General features: G+C 39.5%; 1 protein-coding gene across 1 annotated transcript; it reads left to right on the plus strand.

Annotated features, from left to right (window-relative positions):
* Positions 1 to 226: 226 nt before the first annotated feature.
* LOC149010839 (ABC transporter F family member 4-like) lies at positions 227 to 15354 on the plus strand. Its single transcript, XM_089161073.1, has 3 exons — positions 227 to 2504; positions 14646 to 14710; positions 14815 to 15354. Exon 1 carries the CDS (start codon positions 361 to 363, stop codon positions 2482 to 2484), a length of 2124 nt encoding a protein of 707 aa, XP_089017199.1. The 5' UTR covers positions 227 to 360; the 3' UTR covers positions 2485 to 2504; positions 14646 to 14710; positions 14815 to 15354.
* The last annotated feature ends 228 nt before the right edge of the window (positions 15355 to 15582 follow it).

Here is a 15582-nt window from a genome sequence, read left to right on the forward strand (position 1 = left end):
AAAATATATATATATATATTGAATTACCAAAAAAGAAAAGAAAAAATTATAGAAAGAAGTAAAAAAGAAAAATTCCATTCTAAAAAGGTATTTTAGATCGGTAAAAAAAGTTAGGACAGATGGACGATCAGGATTGCTCATCTAAATCAACCACGGATTAGATCAAAGGCGGCTATAATTACCTTATTTATTTATTCCTTTCCAACTTTTTCAAGGATGCCCTGTCTTTCCAAGAATTCGCCAGATTAATACTATGGTCTCTGCATAAAGTTTCCTCTGTACCCTCTAAACCTTCAGAGTTTTCGTTGATACAAACCCTAGAAGAGAAATAGGGAGCTCTCAGGTTTCAGGAAGAGTGAGATGGGAAAGAAGAAGGCTGAACAGACGGGGGCGGCCTCAAAACCCAAAGAAGGGAAGAGGCTCTCAGTCTCAGCCATGCTCGCAAGCATGGATGGGAAACCTGATAAACCTACAAAGACTGCTTCTTCTTCCTCCAAACCAAAATCAGCCCCAAAGATCTCTTCTTACACTGACGATATCGATCTCCCTCCCTCAGATGACGAAGAAGAAGTCGATATCGAACTAGAAGAAAAGAAGAAAGCCCTTAAACAAAAACTCGATCCAAAGGCCCTGGATATTTCTGTGTCGGAGAAAGAATTAAAGAAGCGAGAGAAGAAGGATATAATCGCTGCCCATGTTGTAGAACAAGCTCGCCAAGAAGCCCTTAGAGACGATCGTGATGCTTTCACTGTTGTAATCGGTAGCCGGGCTTCAGTCCTTGATGGTGAAGATTCTGCAGATGCTAATGTCAAGGATATAACGGTTGATAATTTCTCTGTGTCGGCGAGAGGGAAAGAGTTGTTGAAGAATGCTTCGGTGAAGATTTCTCATGGCAAAAGGTACGGTTTGATTGGTCCTAATGGGAAGGGGAAGTCGACCCTGTTAAAGCTTCTTGCTTGGAGGAAGATTCCGGTGCCAAAGAACATAGATGTTCTTCTGGTGGAACAGGAGGTGGTTGGTGATGAGAGGACGGCGCTTGAAGCTGTGGTTTCAGCTGATGAAGAGCTCGTGAAGCTTCGTCAGGAGGTTGCTGCTCTACAAAATGGAGCTTCTGCTGATGAAGAAGACGGTGATGAAGATGCGGGTGAGAAGCTTGCAGATTTGTATGACAGGTTGCAGTTGATGGGCTCTGATGCGGCAGAGGCTCAAGCGTCAAAGATTCTTGCTGGTTTGGGTTTCACAAAGGAGATGCAAGTTAGGCCTACCAAGTCCTTTAGTGGTGGCTGGAGGATGAGAATTTCATTGGCTAGGGCTTTGTTTGTGCAGCCAACCCTTTTGTTGCTTGATGAACCGACAAACCATCTTGATCTCAGAGCTGTTCTGTGGCTAGAGGAGTACTTGTGCAGGTGGAAGAAGACTCTTGTTGTAGTTTCACATGACAGGGATTTTCTCAACACCGTCTGCTCTGATATTATTCATCTCCATGATATGAAACTCCATTTCTATCGAGGCAATTTTGATGAATTTGAATCTGGCTACGAGCAGCGCCGTAAGGAGATGAACAAGAAATTTGAGATATACGAGAAGCAAGTTAAGGCTGCAAAGAGGTCTGGGAATCGTGTTCAGCAGGAGAAAGTTAAAGATAGAGCTAAGTTTGCTGCGGCAAAGGAAGCATCAAAGAGTAAGTCAAAAGGGAAAGTGGATGAAGATGATGCCCCACCTGAGGCTCCTCAGAAATGGAGGGATTACAGTGTGGAGTTCCACTTCCCTGAGCCGACTGAACTCACCCCACCTCTCTTACAGCTCATTGAGGTCACTTTTAGCTATCCAAATAGGGAGGATTTCAAGCTTTCTAATGTTGATGTTGGTATTGATATGGGAACCCGTGTAGCCATTGTTGGGCCTAATGGAGCTGGGAAATCGACCCTGCTCAATCTTTTGGCTGGAGATTTGGTTCCTAGTGAGGGAGAAGTAAGAAGAAGTCAGAAGCTTAGGATTGGGAGGTACTCACAGCACTTCGTGGATCTATTGACTATGGATGAGACCCCAGTTCAGTATCTTCTCCGGCTTCACCCAGATCAAGAAGGTTTAAGCAAACAAGAAGCTGTTCGTGCAAAGCTTGGAAAATTTGGGCTCCCTAGCCATAATCACCTTACTCCTATCACAAAATTATCGGGTGGGCAAAAAGCCCGGGTTGTTTTTACTTCAATTTCTATGTCAAAGCCTCACATTTTGCTATTGGATGAGCCCACAAATCATTTGGATATGCAGAGTATTGATGCACTGGCCGATGCGCTGGATGAGTTTACGGGTGGAGTAGTATTGGTCAGTCATGATTCTAGGTTAATATCAAGGGTCTGTGATGATGAAGAGAAGAGCGAGATCTGGGTTGTAGAAGATGGGAGTGTGAGAAGCTTCCCAGGGACTTTTGATGACTACAAAGATGAACTCATGAAAGAAATCAAGGCAGAGGTGGATGACTGAGTCGGCTTTCAAGACTTTAGGTATTCATTGTTTCAATCCTATAATAAGCGTTTTGGTTAGACTGTGCCTTCCGTTTTGGGTAATATTAGTGAGAATTCTTCAAAACAGTTGAATTCTTGTTTTATGTTGAGGTTTTTTCTTGGTCTCGAGAAAATGTAGAATACAAAGCCCAAAAACTGTGTTTCTGTATTGATCTATTCAGATGAGATTATTCATAATAATTTATTTGTATTCCATTTTGTGGTTTCTCATGTTGAAATTCTTTGTGTTTGGTATGTGTGATTCTGTTCTATATCTTGGATTGGCGCCACCAATTGCTAACTATTGATGAAGTTGTTAAGGGAGATAAGGGGATTTGCAAGTCAGCCAGTGACAAGGGGATGTTTATTTTTTCCATTCTCTTCTCTGTTCGCCTTATTTCATTGTTTATATTAAGTGATGAGTTAATCTGATAGTCTCCTTATTGGCTGGAGATAGGAATGTTATGTTCTAACAACCTCCATCTGTATACATAGATGGCCTGTGGATTCATGTTTCCCTATTTGGGATTCTGTTTAAGTCTTGTGAACTTGAGAGGTTTTAACTCTTGTGAGGATATAGTTGTCCATAGGTTGCCTATGAATCAAGGCATTTCCCCATCACCTGGGCATGCAGGTTCCTTACTGTTAGTCTGCATCAATTTTCTTGCATTTATAAAATTTCAAGGCCTTCTCTAGCATTTTTGGTAGATGGTACATGCTATTGTGATACATGACCATATATCGTGACATCATATATACGTTATACTTCAAAATGTAAAACACAAGCAAAAGAAACAAAAGTTGAAATGGAACTTAAAGATGAAGAGAATTCATTTCTGGTCCAAATGCCGAACATGATGTCAATGAACAGGTAATTATTTTCTTCATTAATTGTTTCCTAGCTTCAGTAACAAATAATATTGAATAAGATGAGGACACATAACTAAATTAACTAGAAAAAACCAGAAGTCTGATGGTAATGAAACTAAGACTTTCTTTGGTATGGTTTTCATTTTTGGTTTTTACCTGTTCTTAAAGAATCATTACTAAAATCATTTTGGATCAAAATGCAAAAATCATTTGGTAACCAGTTGGTAAAATAGATTTTGTGCTAAATAATACGTTTGGCATATCTTTCTGCAAAATGATTTTTTTTTTAAGGTTTTAAAACTTGTGTTGTGAAGAAAAAGGTATAATAGAGACTGCCTGCCTTCCATAGGGGCCCCCACTTGTCACCGCCAATGTTTCTGGATCTGTTTTCCTATACTCCTTTGATCTCAAGGGTGTCCCAATAATGTCTATATTTTTCCAAATATCATGCCTAAAAGAGAAACTAGACCAGGCTGTATGTTTTTCGGGCAATCTTTAAACCTGCTTCCCTATTTCATCTTCCACCCACACCCGTTTTCTGTCTTCTTTACTTCAACTGGTATTGATGATACTGAGTAATCATCAACACTGTTTTCTGTTGGCCTTAATGTGATTGACTCAAAAGAGTCAGGTACAATACTTGGGCTGCTCACTCATCTTCTCCGATGCATTTGATACCTTGGTAACGCATTCTTGTGGACAATTTGAATTATCCAAAGAAATCTGAAGAATAGACTCAGCTGCTTTCTGGACCAAAAATATAATTTCATTGTCTGCAGTATGCTGCTGATCATGACATTGTCTTGTTATGATTCCATCTGAAGACCTTTCCTCCATACAAACACAAGGATAGACCTAAGTTTTCATCAAGAGGTCATGTTCAGCAGACTGTAAACTCAGATTGTAACAGAGCAACTCCAGATTCCTCAAGGGGAGATAATATTGATTATCCTGTTCTCCTTCACCTACGGATGACTGGATTTCTGTGGTCTGAGATCCTGACTGAGTGGTTTACCAGAGGCAGAAGATTTTAAAATATCGACTTTTCCTATACCAGCTGTCCCCGTCTGCACTTCCTTCATACAGCAAGGATTGTTGGCAGCCCAGAAATTTGTCTTGCTTGTAGCATCAGATGATTTTGCAACTTGCAGCTCGAGCCTCAACATGGCTTCTAATTGGACCTGAAGACACAGCATCTTCTTCACTTATCTCAGAATTTATTTGCCTTCTGCATCATTAACTGCTTGGGGTGAATCAGCACATCTTATAGATGTGCATACCTTATTACTTTCCACATTGTGGGACTTATATCTGTCATACTTTCTCCAAAACCATTGTTTGAACAACCATTTTGTAATCCCAGTGAGAAGCTTTTTTTTTTTTTGGTAGAACTTAATATCTTGGTCAGTCAAGTCTTCACAGAGGTCCAACTTTTATCGAATGATCTAAAGAAGCGGTTTTTATGCTTTTTCTCTTGGATTAGACTAGGCAAGCAGCATTGAATGCTGCAATCAAAATTCAGCTCACTTTTAAGCATGTTGTGTGAACAACCATGGTGAGTTGCCCAATGTACTGCTCCAAATCCATTTGTGACCTGCGTTCAAAACCCCTAAGTAGCTTGGTGCCACTAGCCTTGGATTTAAATGGGTTAGTCAAGGTAAGAAGGCAAGTAAATGTCATTTCTGTATAAGATTAATTATTATGTATCTCACTCGTATACTTATTTTTATAGATCTAGATACTGTTGTAGCACATTATTCAGCTTTTACTAATAAGCTGATAATCAAAATTAGGACTCATGCTCCCTCTATCCACACTCAATGTGGAAATCTCTGATCCTCATTAATAGCTCCTTTTTATTTCATCTTAGTTTCTCATAATTTGAAGGTAAGAAATCCAACCCCACATTGTACACATGCTTTTTCTTGTTGATAATTACTTTTTCCATACTATTCCTTCATCTTCCAGTTTCCCATATGTATTTGCTATGTGCTTATTTGGAAGGTCGCTGGTTTGCTTTGTTATTTTTTAGAAACTTTTATTTATAATTCTATCATACAAGGTCGAACCCGTGTAAAAGGATTCAATCTTTACCCTATTAGGAGCCTTATGTAAATGTATAGAGAGTATAAGAAAGATCTTCATATGGTCTTTATTGACTTAAAAAAATCTTATTGGAGTCAGTAGAGTGTTAAGTTGGCAAATAGTAGAGAAAAGAAATGTTGCAAGTAAATATGTAGTCATAGTTAAGGATATGTATGATGGTTCAGTGTGTAAGAACGATGGGAGGACGAGGTGATGGATTCTCAATTTTAGTTGGACTACATCAAGGATCAACTTTAAGCTTGTATTTGTTTGCACTTATAATGGATGAATTAACCAAAGATATTCAAGATGAGGTTCCTTCGTGTATGTTTTTTGCTAATGATATTGTATTGATAATGAGACACAGGGTGGGATTAATACGAAGTTAGAATCACAGAGAGCAACTTTGGAGTCAAAAGGCTTTAAATTAAGTATAATGGAAATAGATAATCTAGTTTGGAACTTTGAGTTGGATCACCGGATTGTGAGGTGGTGAAACTTGATGAGAAGGAGATCCATCGAAGCAATTCTTTTAGGTACCTTGGCTAAATCATAAATAAAAAAGATGGTATAGAGGATGATGTTTTCAAAGAATTAAGATGGGGTGGATGTAGTGGAGAGGTGTGTTCAGGGTCCTATGTGGTTGACATCTTCCTTTGAAGCTCAAAGGAAAATTCTATAGGATCATCGTATGCCTAGCGTGGTGTATGATGTAGAGTGTTTGATGTGGACATGGAGATCCCCATAGCCAAATGCACAAGTGGGGCCCGCAGGATGGCTCCAAGAAGCCACAATAAGCTGGAGGGGTATTTTGGGCAATTTAGTCCTTAATTTGCCTCTGAATTTTAATTTGAAATTTATTTCAGCAATTCATTAAGTCAACTTGAGTCTATTTAGGATTTGTTTCGAGTGTTTTATTTTGAGTTGAAGTTGTTTGGATGAGTCATAGTTAGTAGTTGAGAGATAAGGTTTATTATCTTATTTGTCAAGAGTTTGGATAAGAGTCCAGTTTGAGTTGTAATTGGATCTCATCAGTTAAGGAGATCCCAGTTTAAGTCAAAGTCTTTATTTTTAGGCTATATATAGCCTCTTATGCAAATTTTATTTCTCAATTTTTGAAGATCAGTAAAATTGTTAGAGTTGAGGATCGAGGTCTCCTTATTGGATAGGCATAAGGATAGGCCTCAGTTGAGGGTTTGAATCATCATCTTCTTCAACACTCTAGCAGTCTCAAGCATGGTTGTCAAGGCAGCAAGCGACCAAAGCGGCCGCCTAGGCAATAAAGTGGCGCCTAGGCGGCAATAAGGAGGCCAAAGTGGTTGGGTCAAAAAGTTTCAATACAACTACTTTCTATAATAAGCTAAATAAACATTCAATAATCACATTCATTAAATTTAAAAAAAAAAAAGCATTCAAGAATAAAATCAACTATTTAATGATTCATTGATTCTCGATTCTGAAATGATTAACTATTAAATTTATATACAGCTTTGTAGAATAAATTTTTATTTAAAAATTAAATCAAGAAAAGAATATTATGTACAAAATGTCAAAAAAGTGGCTGTTTTAGCATATAGGTGGTAATAAGGAGCATAAGGCACTAAGGCGTCAAAGCGGTAAAAAAATCTGCATGCCAATTAAGTGGTTCAAAACAAGGCAGTTGAAAAATAGCCTTGCCGCCTAGACATGCCTAGGCAGACACTTTGATAACCATGATCTCAAATCTTCAATAACAACCTTCAAGCCAGCTTCCAGCAGTCAAGCAAGTGAGAGAAGCAACCCCACTGCATTCCAGCGCCTCCACCTCTGTCCACAACCCTTTCCCACTCCTCCCTTAGCCCCTGCAATCCTAGGAGCCCTTCCCATCTCCACTGTAACTCCCCTGTCCCCATCCCCCTTTGTTAGGCCTTGACTACCTTCCCAACCCCATCACATACATCCTCTGCCACTTCCCCTACTGTTTCATCCCCACCCCACCTCATTGCATGCATCCCCTACTGTTGCAGCCTCCCCCATCTGCTCCTTTCCTGCGACACCAGATCCTAACCGTATTTGAATTCCCTGTTTCCCAGCCCCTAAACCCACCATTCTACTCTCATTAGAATCCCAGTCCCCAGAAGCCTAGATGTATCAGTCCTAACATAGTTTCCCCAAAGCAGCCCTGTTTTCTGGGTTTTAAATTTCTGCACTTCATCTTCTTCATGTGTAATCTGCAGAATTTTGAGAAATTGCAGAAAAATCTTAAACACCTAAACTTCAGGCCTCGCAACTCTGAAAGAGTTTCTGAATTGCAGAATAGTCATTTTATTAGTTCTAAACTGCAGGACAGCAACCCATTCCCCAAACCCTAACCCTAGCTGAAAGTCCTAACCCTAATTCTGAGTTTGAGTTCAGATTCAAAGTTGAGCTTCAATCTAAAAAGAGTGCAGTTCTGAAGTTCATAATCAGCAGGTTTTGATTGTTGAAAGAACCCTAGAAAACTTCTCTAACTGTTGCTGGAATTTCCTTGGTAGCCACATTCTAGGAAAATTACTACTTTACCCCTAACCCTAGATCTGTGGTTGCATGATTACATCAGTGTGAGGCTGTTAAGAAGCATCATATAGATAAACTTTGTGTTACTGAAATGAGGATGCTGAGGCAGTGTTTGGCGAACTTCTTGTTTTTTAGTTTTGCTCAAATAAGTAGTGTTGGTAAATGTCTTCAATTTTTCTATGAAAATCAGTTTCATTTGTTTTTGCGGTGGCTTTTAAAAGCATGTGCTTATAACATCTACAAGTGACTTTAAAACAGTAAATTCCTGATTTTTTGTTACTTTGCCTTTCAATTCCTCCAAACTCAATTCAGGTGTATGCCATCACCTTGCTTCATTTTGTCTCCCGTTGTCTCGTTCTCTCTTTCAGAAATTAGAACCTGAAACCCTTCAAAAATGTAAAGAGAGAAACGTGCTCTCCCTCTGTCTCCCCCCACCCAACGCACTCTAGACTTCTACTCTATCCACCATCTCAGGGAGGTCATGCTCGATGAGGGCAGTTTCAGTTACAGCAGAAGAAGTGGCTGCTAATTGAACAACGCTTTGCACATCTAACCCATTAGAAATTTAATGCGGGTCTGCAGATCATGAATTAATTAACCGTATCCAATCTCTAGAGAAGTTCTGATGGTTTCTAAATTAGTTTTGGGAATGAGGTATTTTATAGAATTTCCATTTCAGGTTTGACTGCTAACGAAGAGGGATTTATTCCACTCAGTATTCTCTCTCTTGGATCCCCACCCCGGTGGGAAAAAGGATAAATCCTTCTCCCCGGTCTGCTCTCCGATGATTTCCTCCATAGATGTTATCCAGTTTTGCTGCTGTCAACTCAGACAAGTAAGTCATCCTTTGAGAACACTCTTAGCTCTAGGAGGTCCACCCCTTCACGACCCTGTTAGATCCTCTCTGTTTGCTTAAGGCTGCAACTGCATGACATGCAAGCCCTTTCTTCCCTGAAGCCTGATGGACATTCTCTCCAAAAGCATATGATGTACTTAGTTTGTCGGCAGGTACATATTTTGACAAGCAGCTGTACAGATCAAATAGGTGTGACCAAGTTGACTTAATTTTTGGTGAAAATGTAGACAGTACCCTTGGCTACAGGGGAAATAAAAGGGAGGAGTAAGGGAAATGATTTCCCAAGAAACCGCTGCTAATCAAAAGATGCAAAATACAAAACCTTAGTTTTAGATGTTCAAATTTCATTAGTGGGGCTGGTCGATTCCTATGCTCAGCTGTGGAACCTCCATTTGTGCTAACTCAACTCTTCCTCTGAACACCAGAACCAGCCCACCTGAAGTCAGGGGCAGCAAAGCTTTGACTATCTGAGAAACATGTGAAGGCCGTATTCCAAGCATGTACTGAGAAGGCTAGTGATTTCTTTCACTTCATTTACTGGTTTTTATGTTTCTCTCCAAAGAATGTTGTAGTTATGCAAGTAGACTTTGTCATGACTTCTGATTGCCCAAGAAGTGGCTGCTAAACAAGCGACGCTGTGCATTGGGAAATATGTACTTCTGGGATGTTGTTTTGCACGAGCAGTTTGGCAGGACTGCTCCATTTGTTACACAGCCCCCCCCCCCCTCTGGTGTTTTATCGGCTATATCGGGACCATGTAGTCCTCATGTGATTTCAAGAATTTCTCAACTTGGTGTGAGTGCTGCTGCTATATACACGGGAGTGGCTATACTGTCCACTGTGATGTTACTATGTTTGTATTGGATGGTGCTGGGGTGTTGTAGTGCATGATGAAGCCTCATGCTTGGTAGTTGTGGTTTCCAATTCTTTGCATCTTGAAGGGGCACTGTTGGAACTTACTAAAAGTCATTTTATGGAAAGACATGCCAAATGTACTTTGTGGTATGAAATCTATTTCAGCTGTTGGTTACCTAATGATTTTTAGCATTTTGACCTAAAATCATTGTTAGCATTGATTTTTGAAAACTATGTAAAAGTACAAAAATGAAAACTATGCCAAACACTGCCTAAGATGGATGTGGCAAAACTATGAAGGATAAAATAAGGAATGATCATATTAGAGTTGGTCTTAGAGTAGCTTCGATAAGTGATAAGCTTCGAGAAAGTCGTTTGAGGTGGCACAGTCACGTTCAATGGAGGCTTGTAAATGCCTCTGTACGGAGAAGTGATTTAATCCAGATCAAAGGAATTAGAAGAACTAGGGGTAGACCTAAGATGACCTTAAGAGAAGGCATGAGAAAGGATATGCATTGTGAGAAATGACATGCATCACTTAGGCCTTATATCTAGCAAGGCCTTAAACAGAGCTTATTGGAAGGCAAAAATCCATGTAGCTGACCCCATTTAGTTGGGACAAGGCTTCTTGTTGATGTTGTTGTTGTTGTCATTTTTACAGTTCTATCTCTAAGTGATTTAATCACACATGGGGCTTGATGAGATGAGTGATATATATGCTTCATTTTTTAATGGAAAATTTACTTTTATGGTTTTTTGTTGTTCACGTTGGTAGTTGGATTTCCTAGCAAATCCTGACTTCCCAGGTTATGACTTATCAAACCCTTCGTTAACCAATGCTGAATTCCTTACAGTGCAAGTCAAAGCCATAGACTTTCTTTCTTGAAGAATATAAATAGAAATATTAGAAGACATATTGGTTAAGTTATAACAGAATAATCAGTACACAAACTAGACAAATCTTTGCGTTGTTTTTCCAGTAAAGACAAGACAAAACAGAAGCTCTTGAAGGATCTTTCTTCCCCATAATTATGTAGTAAATCCAAGCCTGCAATTTCCCTTGAAATCACAATTATTGGGCTCACAGGATTCAAAAAATGAGATCAATATGGGCTTGCGAAGTTCAGTCTGATTTAGTAGTCTTCATTCTCTTGTTAACTTTTAAATCTGGAAATAGATTTGCTTGCTAATGCAGGTCAATTACATAGACATTCAGTTATTCAGCCCATGCAATAAATGACAGATACCTTTGTGTGGTGTTGGTGATGTAAACCAAGTTTTAGGTTTGAAGTTCATAAGATGGTTGCCCTAAAATTGAGGGTTTGCCTAGAATCTTCCAGCAATTAAATCTACTATTTAATGGGATGCCTATGGGTTGCTTTGATCTAGATGGGAATTGGAGGGAAACACTAGATAATAATTTATGGGTTCTATGGGATGAAAGGGAAAAGCTTAGAGGGTTAACAAATTTCTATGGGATGATTTTGAGATATCAAGAATCAATATGGGATGTAATAAAAAGATATAGGGTGTATCACAGATTCCTAGGAAGCCTGGGGTTGGGTATGGGGAGGGTTTTGGGATGGATTGGGGGAGATTTTAGGGTTCTAACAAATGTTAAGATGGGTTGGGGGTTGGAGATAAATTAGGGTTATAAGCAATCCCTTCTGGGTGGAGCTTTGAAGGGAAAACAATTCAACTCATCCTTCTTTCCTCATTTTCTTCTTTATCTTGGGCAATCTTTCTTCTTCTTCGTCTGTTTTTTTTTTTTTTTTTTTTTTTTTTCATTCTGTTTTTTCTTTTCTTGTAATTCTGCCTCAAGAACCAGAAAATAAACAGAAAAAAGGGGGAGAGAGGGTGCCGTGGGGTTTGGGGAGGTGGGGGAGGGGTCTAGGTGTTGTCGCAAGGGTGGGGGATGGTTTCTTGGCTACTGCCAAGGTGGGATAGCAAGGTTCTGGGAGGTTCTTGGTGTTTTGTTGATGTTTCTTGGTCTAAAACAGCAAGTAATAGGAGTTGCAGGGTATAGGGAGAAGAGGAGAAAGAAGAGAGGTTAGGGCTGGGTTTGAGATGGGTTCAACTCAGTTGTTTTCAGAATCTGGAAGAGAAAGGTTGCTGGACTTCTTGCTGGAATCGTAGGACAGAATGTGGCCGAAAATAAGCAAGCTTAACAGCCACAAGGTCCCCCTTAAAAGGACACTGCCAGACCTTAATGGCTGCAATTCTTCAATAATTATATTAATCCAAAAATAAGAAGATACAATGAAAAACTAGGCTTATTTATAACCTATAGAAGACTTGGGACTCTAATAAGGAAACCTACTTGACTCAACTAGGGAATCCCTTATATACTAGGAGCTGCTTGACAACTCAATAAATAATAGCCACATATAAAAAAAACCATCTTAGAAAATAACACTTAATTATTTATAAGGAATCTTAATTTAAATTAGATTCCACTTGGGTTTGAACGCAAAAAAAAAGTTTGACTTGGGACTTATTTTGACCAGGTATCTTCACCCCCAAAAACTCAATAACTAACAAATACTAATCTAAATAAGAAAATAAAGATAGATCCATGACCCTTGAATCAATGGGGTTCCAATTAGACCCTTCTTAAGCCCCAAAAGGTCTGGGAAAATGACCAAACTACCCGTGTGGCATTTGGCCAGCTTTGGATTGGGCCTTTTGGGCCCAATTATTTATTTTTTATTTTTTTATTGGGGGTGGTTCAACCCTATTCACATCAGTTGGGTACTTGGCTACACAAATCTTTTCCATCTCTAGGAGGCCAGGACCTTCCTTCTTTCTTCATAATTTTTCTTGAAAGAACTAGTGATCAGATACTTTATCATTACCAAGTCCTTGCTGTCCCTTATTCCCTTTTACCGGAGAGAATTTTGAACTCCACCAAATCAGCTTTGCTCATTGGTCTATGATACACAGGTAATTTTTCCTTGACCATGCTGATCACAATTTGTAAGTTGTTACTGCTAAGCATGGTCATCCACCGCTCTGTTTGTTGCTCCATTGATCTTAATTTTCTGTAGCTCTCTAGCTCTTCTACCTCAGCGGTTGCTTTAGGCATCTTAGACCTAATTTTGGACTCTTTAAAGCCTATAAAGTTTTCCATTGGAATCTTCTATCATCATTAAATATTTTATTTTCATGCATTGCTCTTCTATATCGAAGTCAATTATGCTCATTTACAGCCAATGAAAGTCTGACCTACATCCATCTTCTTCCCATCCTCTAGAAATTATACTGTGAATTAGGCTCCTTAGTGCATCCTGTGAATGGAGTGTTCCAGCTACAGTTGGCCCATTTCGCTTTATTTTCCATGCACCCTTTTTTCTCTTAAAGTGTTTCCTTCTTCTGACCCCTTTTGAATTGATTGCGTGATGCTGCCCCTGCTAATAAAGATAAACTCTTCAACTTTTCTTTTGGAATTATCACACTCACAATTTCATCTAAGGTGGTTGATTCCACATCAAATGATAAATATCATTTTGTTGTCTTATTTTCTGATGCTATCTCGTGAAGGTGGTGGTTCTTTTAGGAAGCACCACTATGGCATTGATGTAATCAATTTTATTGAGTTCTAAGCTTGTATGTTCTGCTGAGCCATTGTGTAGCTGGAACTGTGTTGACATGTCCAATTGTTTTTATTTATTTATGTATTTCTTCTTCCCCACGGTGCAGCCAAAGTGGACCTGGGGTATAATATTGCTGTGGTGCTCTTGAATCTATAAGAGGGAGTTTCTTCCTTTGTTATGAGGCATGAAACTGTTCCTTTAAATTCCAAGGGATCCATTGGTGCAATTAGAATTTTAGTGCAATATGTTCTGTAGTTATTGAATACTTTCCTTTTTACAATGGCTTAGCGGAGGTGGATCCATAGTTCTTGGGAGCATCTAGGTAATTAACCCTAGGCTTTGGAAGGTGCAGGGCACAAGGTGACACCATCGAGGTGCCTTGGCGTCCACCTAAGTAATCCAGGCTTCCAAGGGGCTTGGTAATGGCTTTGGGATCTGGTATGAGATTGCAGTACGTGGTCTGGTGACCGGAAGAAAAGTGTTTTGAGTAGAGATGAAAGCAAGAAAACGTAAAGAGAATCAACCAAAAAATCCAGGTTTACTCCAGTACCGACTATGCCATTCTTTTGGCCGTGGAAGTGGCTGGTTCTTTAGTTCTTCCTATGGTTTATCAAAGCTTCTATAGAGTTAGATCTGCCAAAAGATAATAGCTAGAGCTGGTCAACGTATTTCCTCTCAAATTGCACTGTTGAAAGTCTATGGCTTGGCACCTGTCTCCATGTTTTTCCTCTCATATCATGAAGCGCCATATTTGCTGGTGTCTTTAAGATGGTAGATCACAAGGACTTCCTTTAAAGCTGGTAATCTTTCTTCACAATCTTCTTAAGATGTTAGGAGCTTCTCATTCTTCTTCTTGTCTGCACAACACTGGGACTGTGTGCTTCACTGAGACCAATTGGATCTTTCCCAAGGGAATGGGTTCTACTTTTAGATTTTCTTTGGCGCTACTTGAAAGATGCACTTCTGGAAGGAGGAGCTCCGTTTGATAAGAGGCCAATGGCCTCTCTGTCCCAAGTTGCAACAAGTCCTTCAGTACAGGATTGATGAAGGGAACCATCAAAACCATCAGGGAAATACTTGAGAAATACAAAAGGCTTTGACAATGTGAAAATAATAGTTGATGAGGTTGGGATTGCAGATGCACTTGAGTTGGTCATTTCTAAGGACCCAAACATCAAGGGGATAAACTTCAATTTGCCTAATGTGGTGCAGTAAGTACTGACCTATCCTGGTATTATCCCGCCCTTTAATGTATATTTAATGTAAGATATAAGTCAAATTTATTTCAATAATTTAAGATTTCATGCATTAAGCATATTTATGGTATCATATATGATCTAATTGTAGGTATGGAGCATGTAGCTGGAGGTCTGTTTGTTAGTGTTCCAGCGGGAGACATCATTCTTCTAGAGGTAATAGCTTGCTTGCATACGTTGAAACTTTCATTTCTTAGGCTATAAAAATTGATTATCTACGGGTTTTCATCTCTGCACGCTACTTCTCTGGTTTTATGTAGGCAGTACTCAAACCTACGGGAGTCAAGTGGTGGTGATCATTGATAGGGTTCTTCCTCTGCTTCTTGGGACCGCAAATGATGCAAAAGTTCCGTTCAGACTTGTTTCTGCTGGCTCAACATCCTGGAGGAAAGGACAGGATAGAGAAACAGTTTGTAAAGGTGGCCACGGAAGCTGGATTTACTGGTTTTAAACTAATTTGTTCTGCTTTAAACCTGTGGGTTATGGAATTCTGTAAAAGCTCCTTTAAGCTTTTTACCATTTGCAGTGAGATACAATCATCAAAGGCAGGGTTATGAATGCTTGGTTCGCATGGAGTATATAGTTCAAGTAAAAAGATTAAAGGGAGGATGTACGCATGTGCTGCATTTTGTTTGCACCATAACACAACGGGATGTGAAAGTATTGTGATAGACCATAGTCGTTGTATAATGGTAAAGTTCTTATAATGAGTGATCTCTCTGATAATTTGTCAATTTAGGCTATGTTTGGAGTCCAAGAATAGAGAAGGGGGAGGGGGAATTGACCGTATTCTATTTTGTCTAGTTGCTGGATATTGGCTACGTTTGGAATGGTTCAGCAGCATGAGCGTCATTACGTTAGTTATCCTCTTTGAGGAGGATAATATAGGAGATGACATTGACATTCTTCTACAGAGTTTGATGGCGGGAGTGAGCTTTCTGGTGGTGGGTACTTCCCCCGGAAGAGATGGATCAAATGCAACGCAGTAACAAAAAGATTAAGAGAGGTCAATCAGGCCGTGAAGGGGA

Source organism: Hakea prostrata, chromosome 7 (genome assembly GCF_041222555.1).
Source record: "Hakea prostrata isolate BN-2017 chromosome 7, UWA_Hpros_2, whole genome shotgun sequence".
NCBI classification, from domain to species: domain Eukaryota; kingdom Viridiplantae; phylum Streptophyta; class Magnoliopsida; order Proteales; family Proteaceae; genus Hakea; species Hakea prostrata.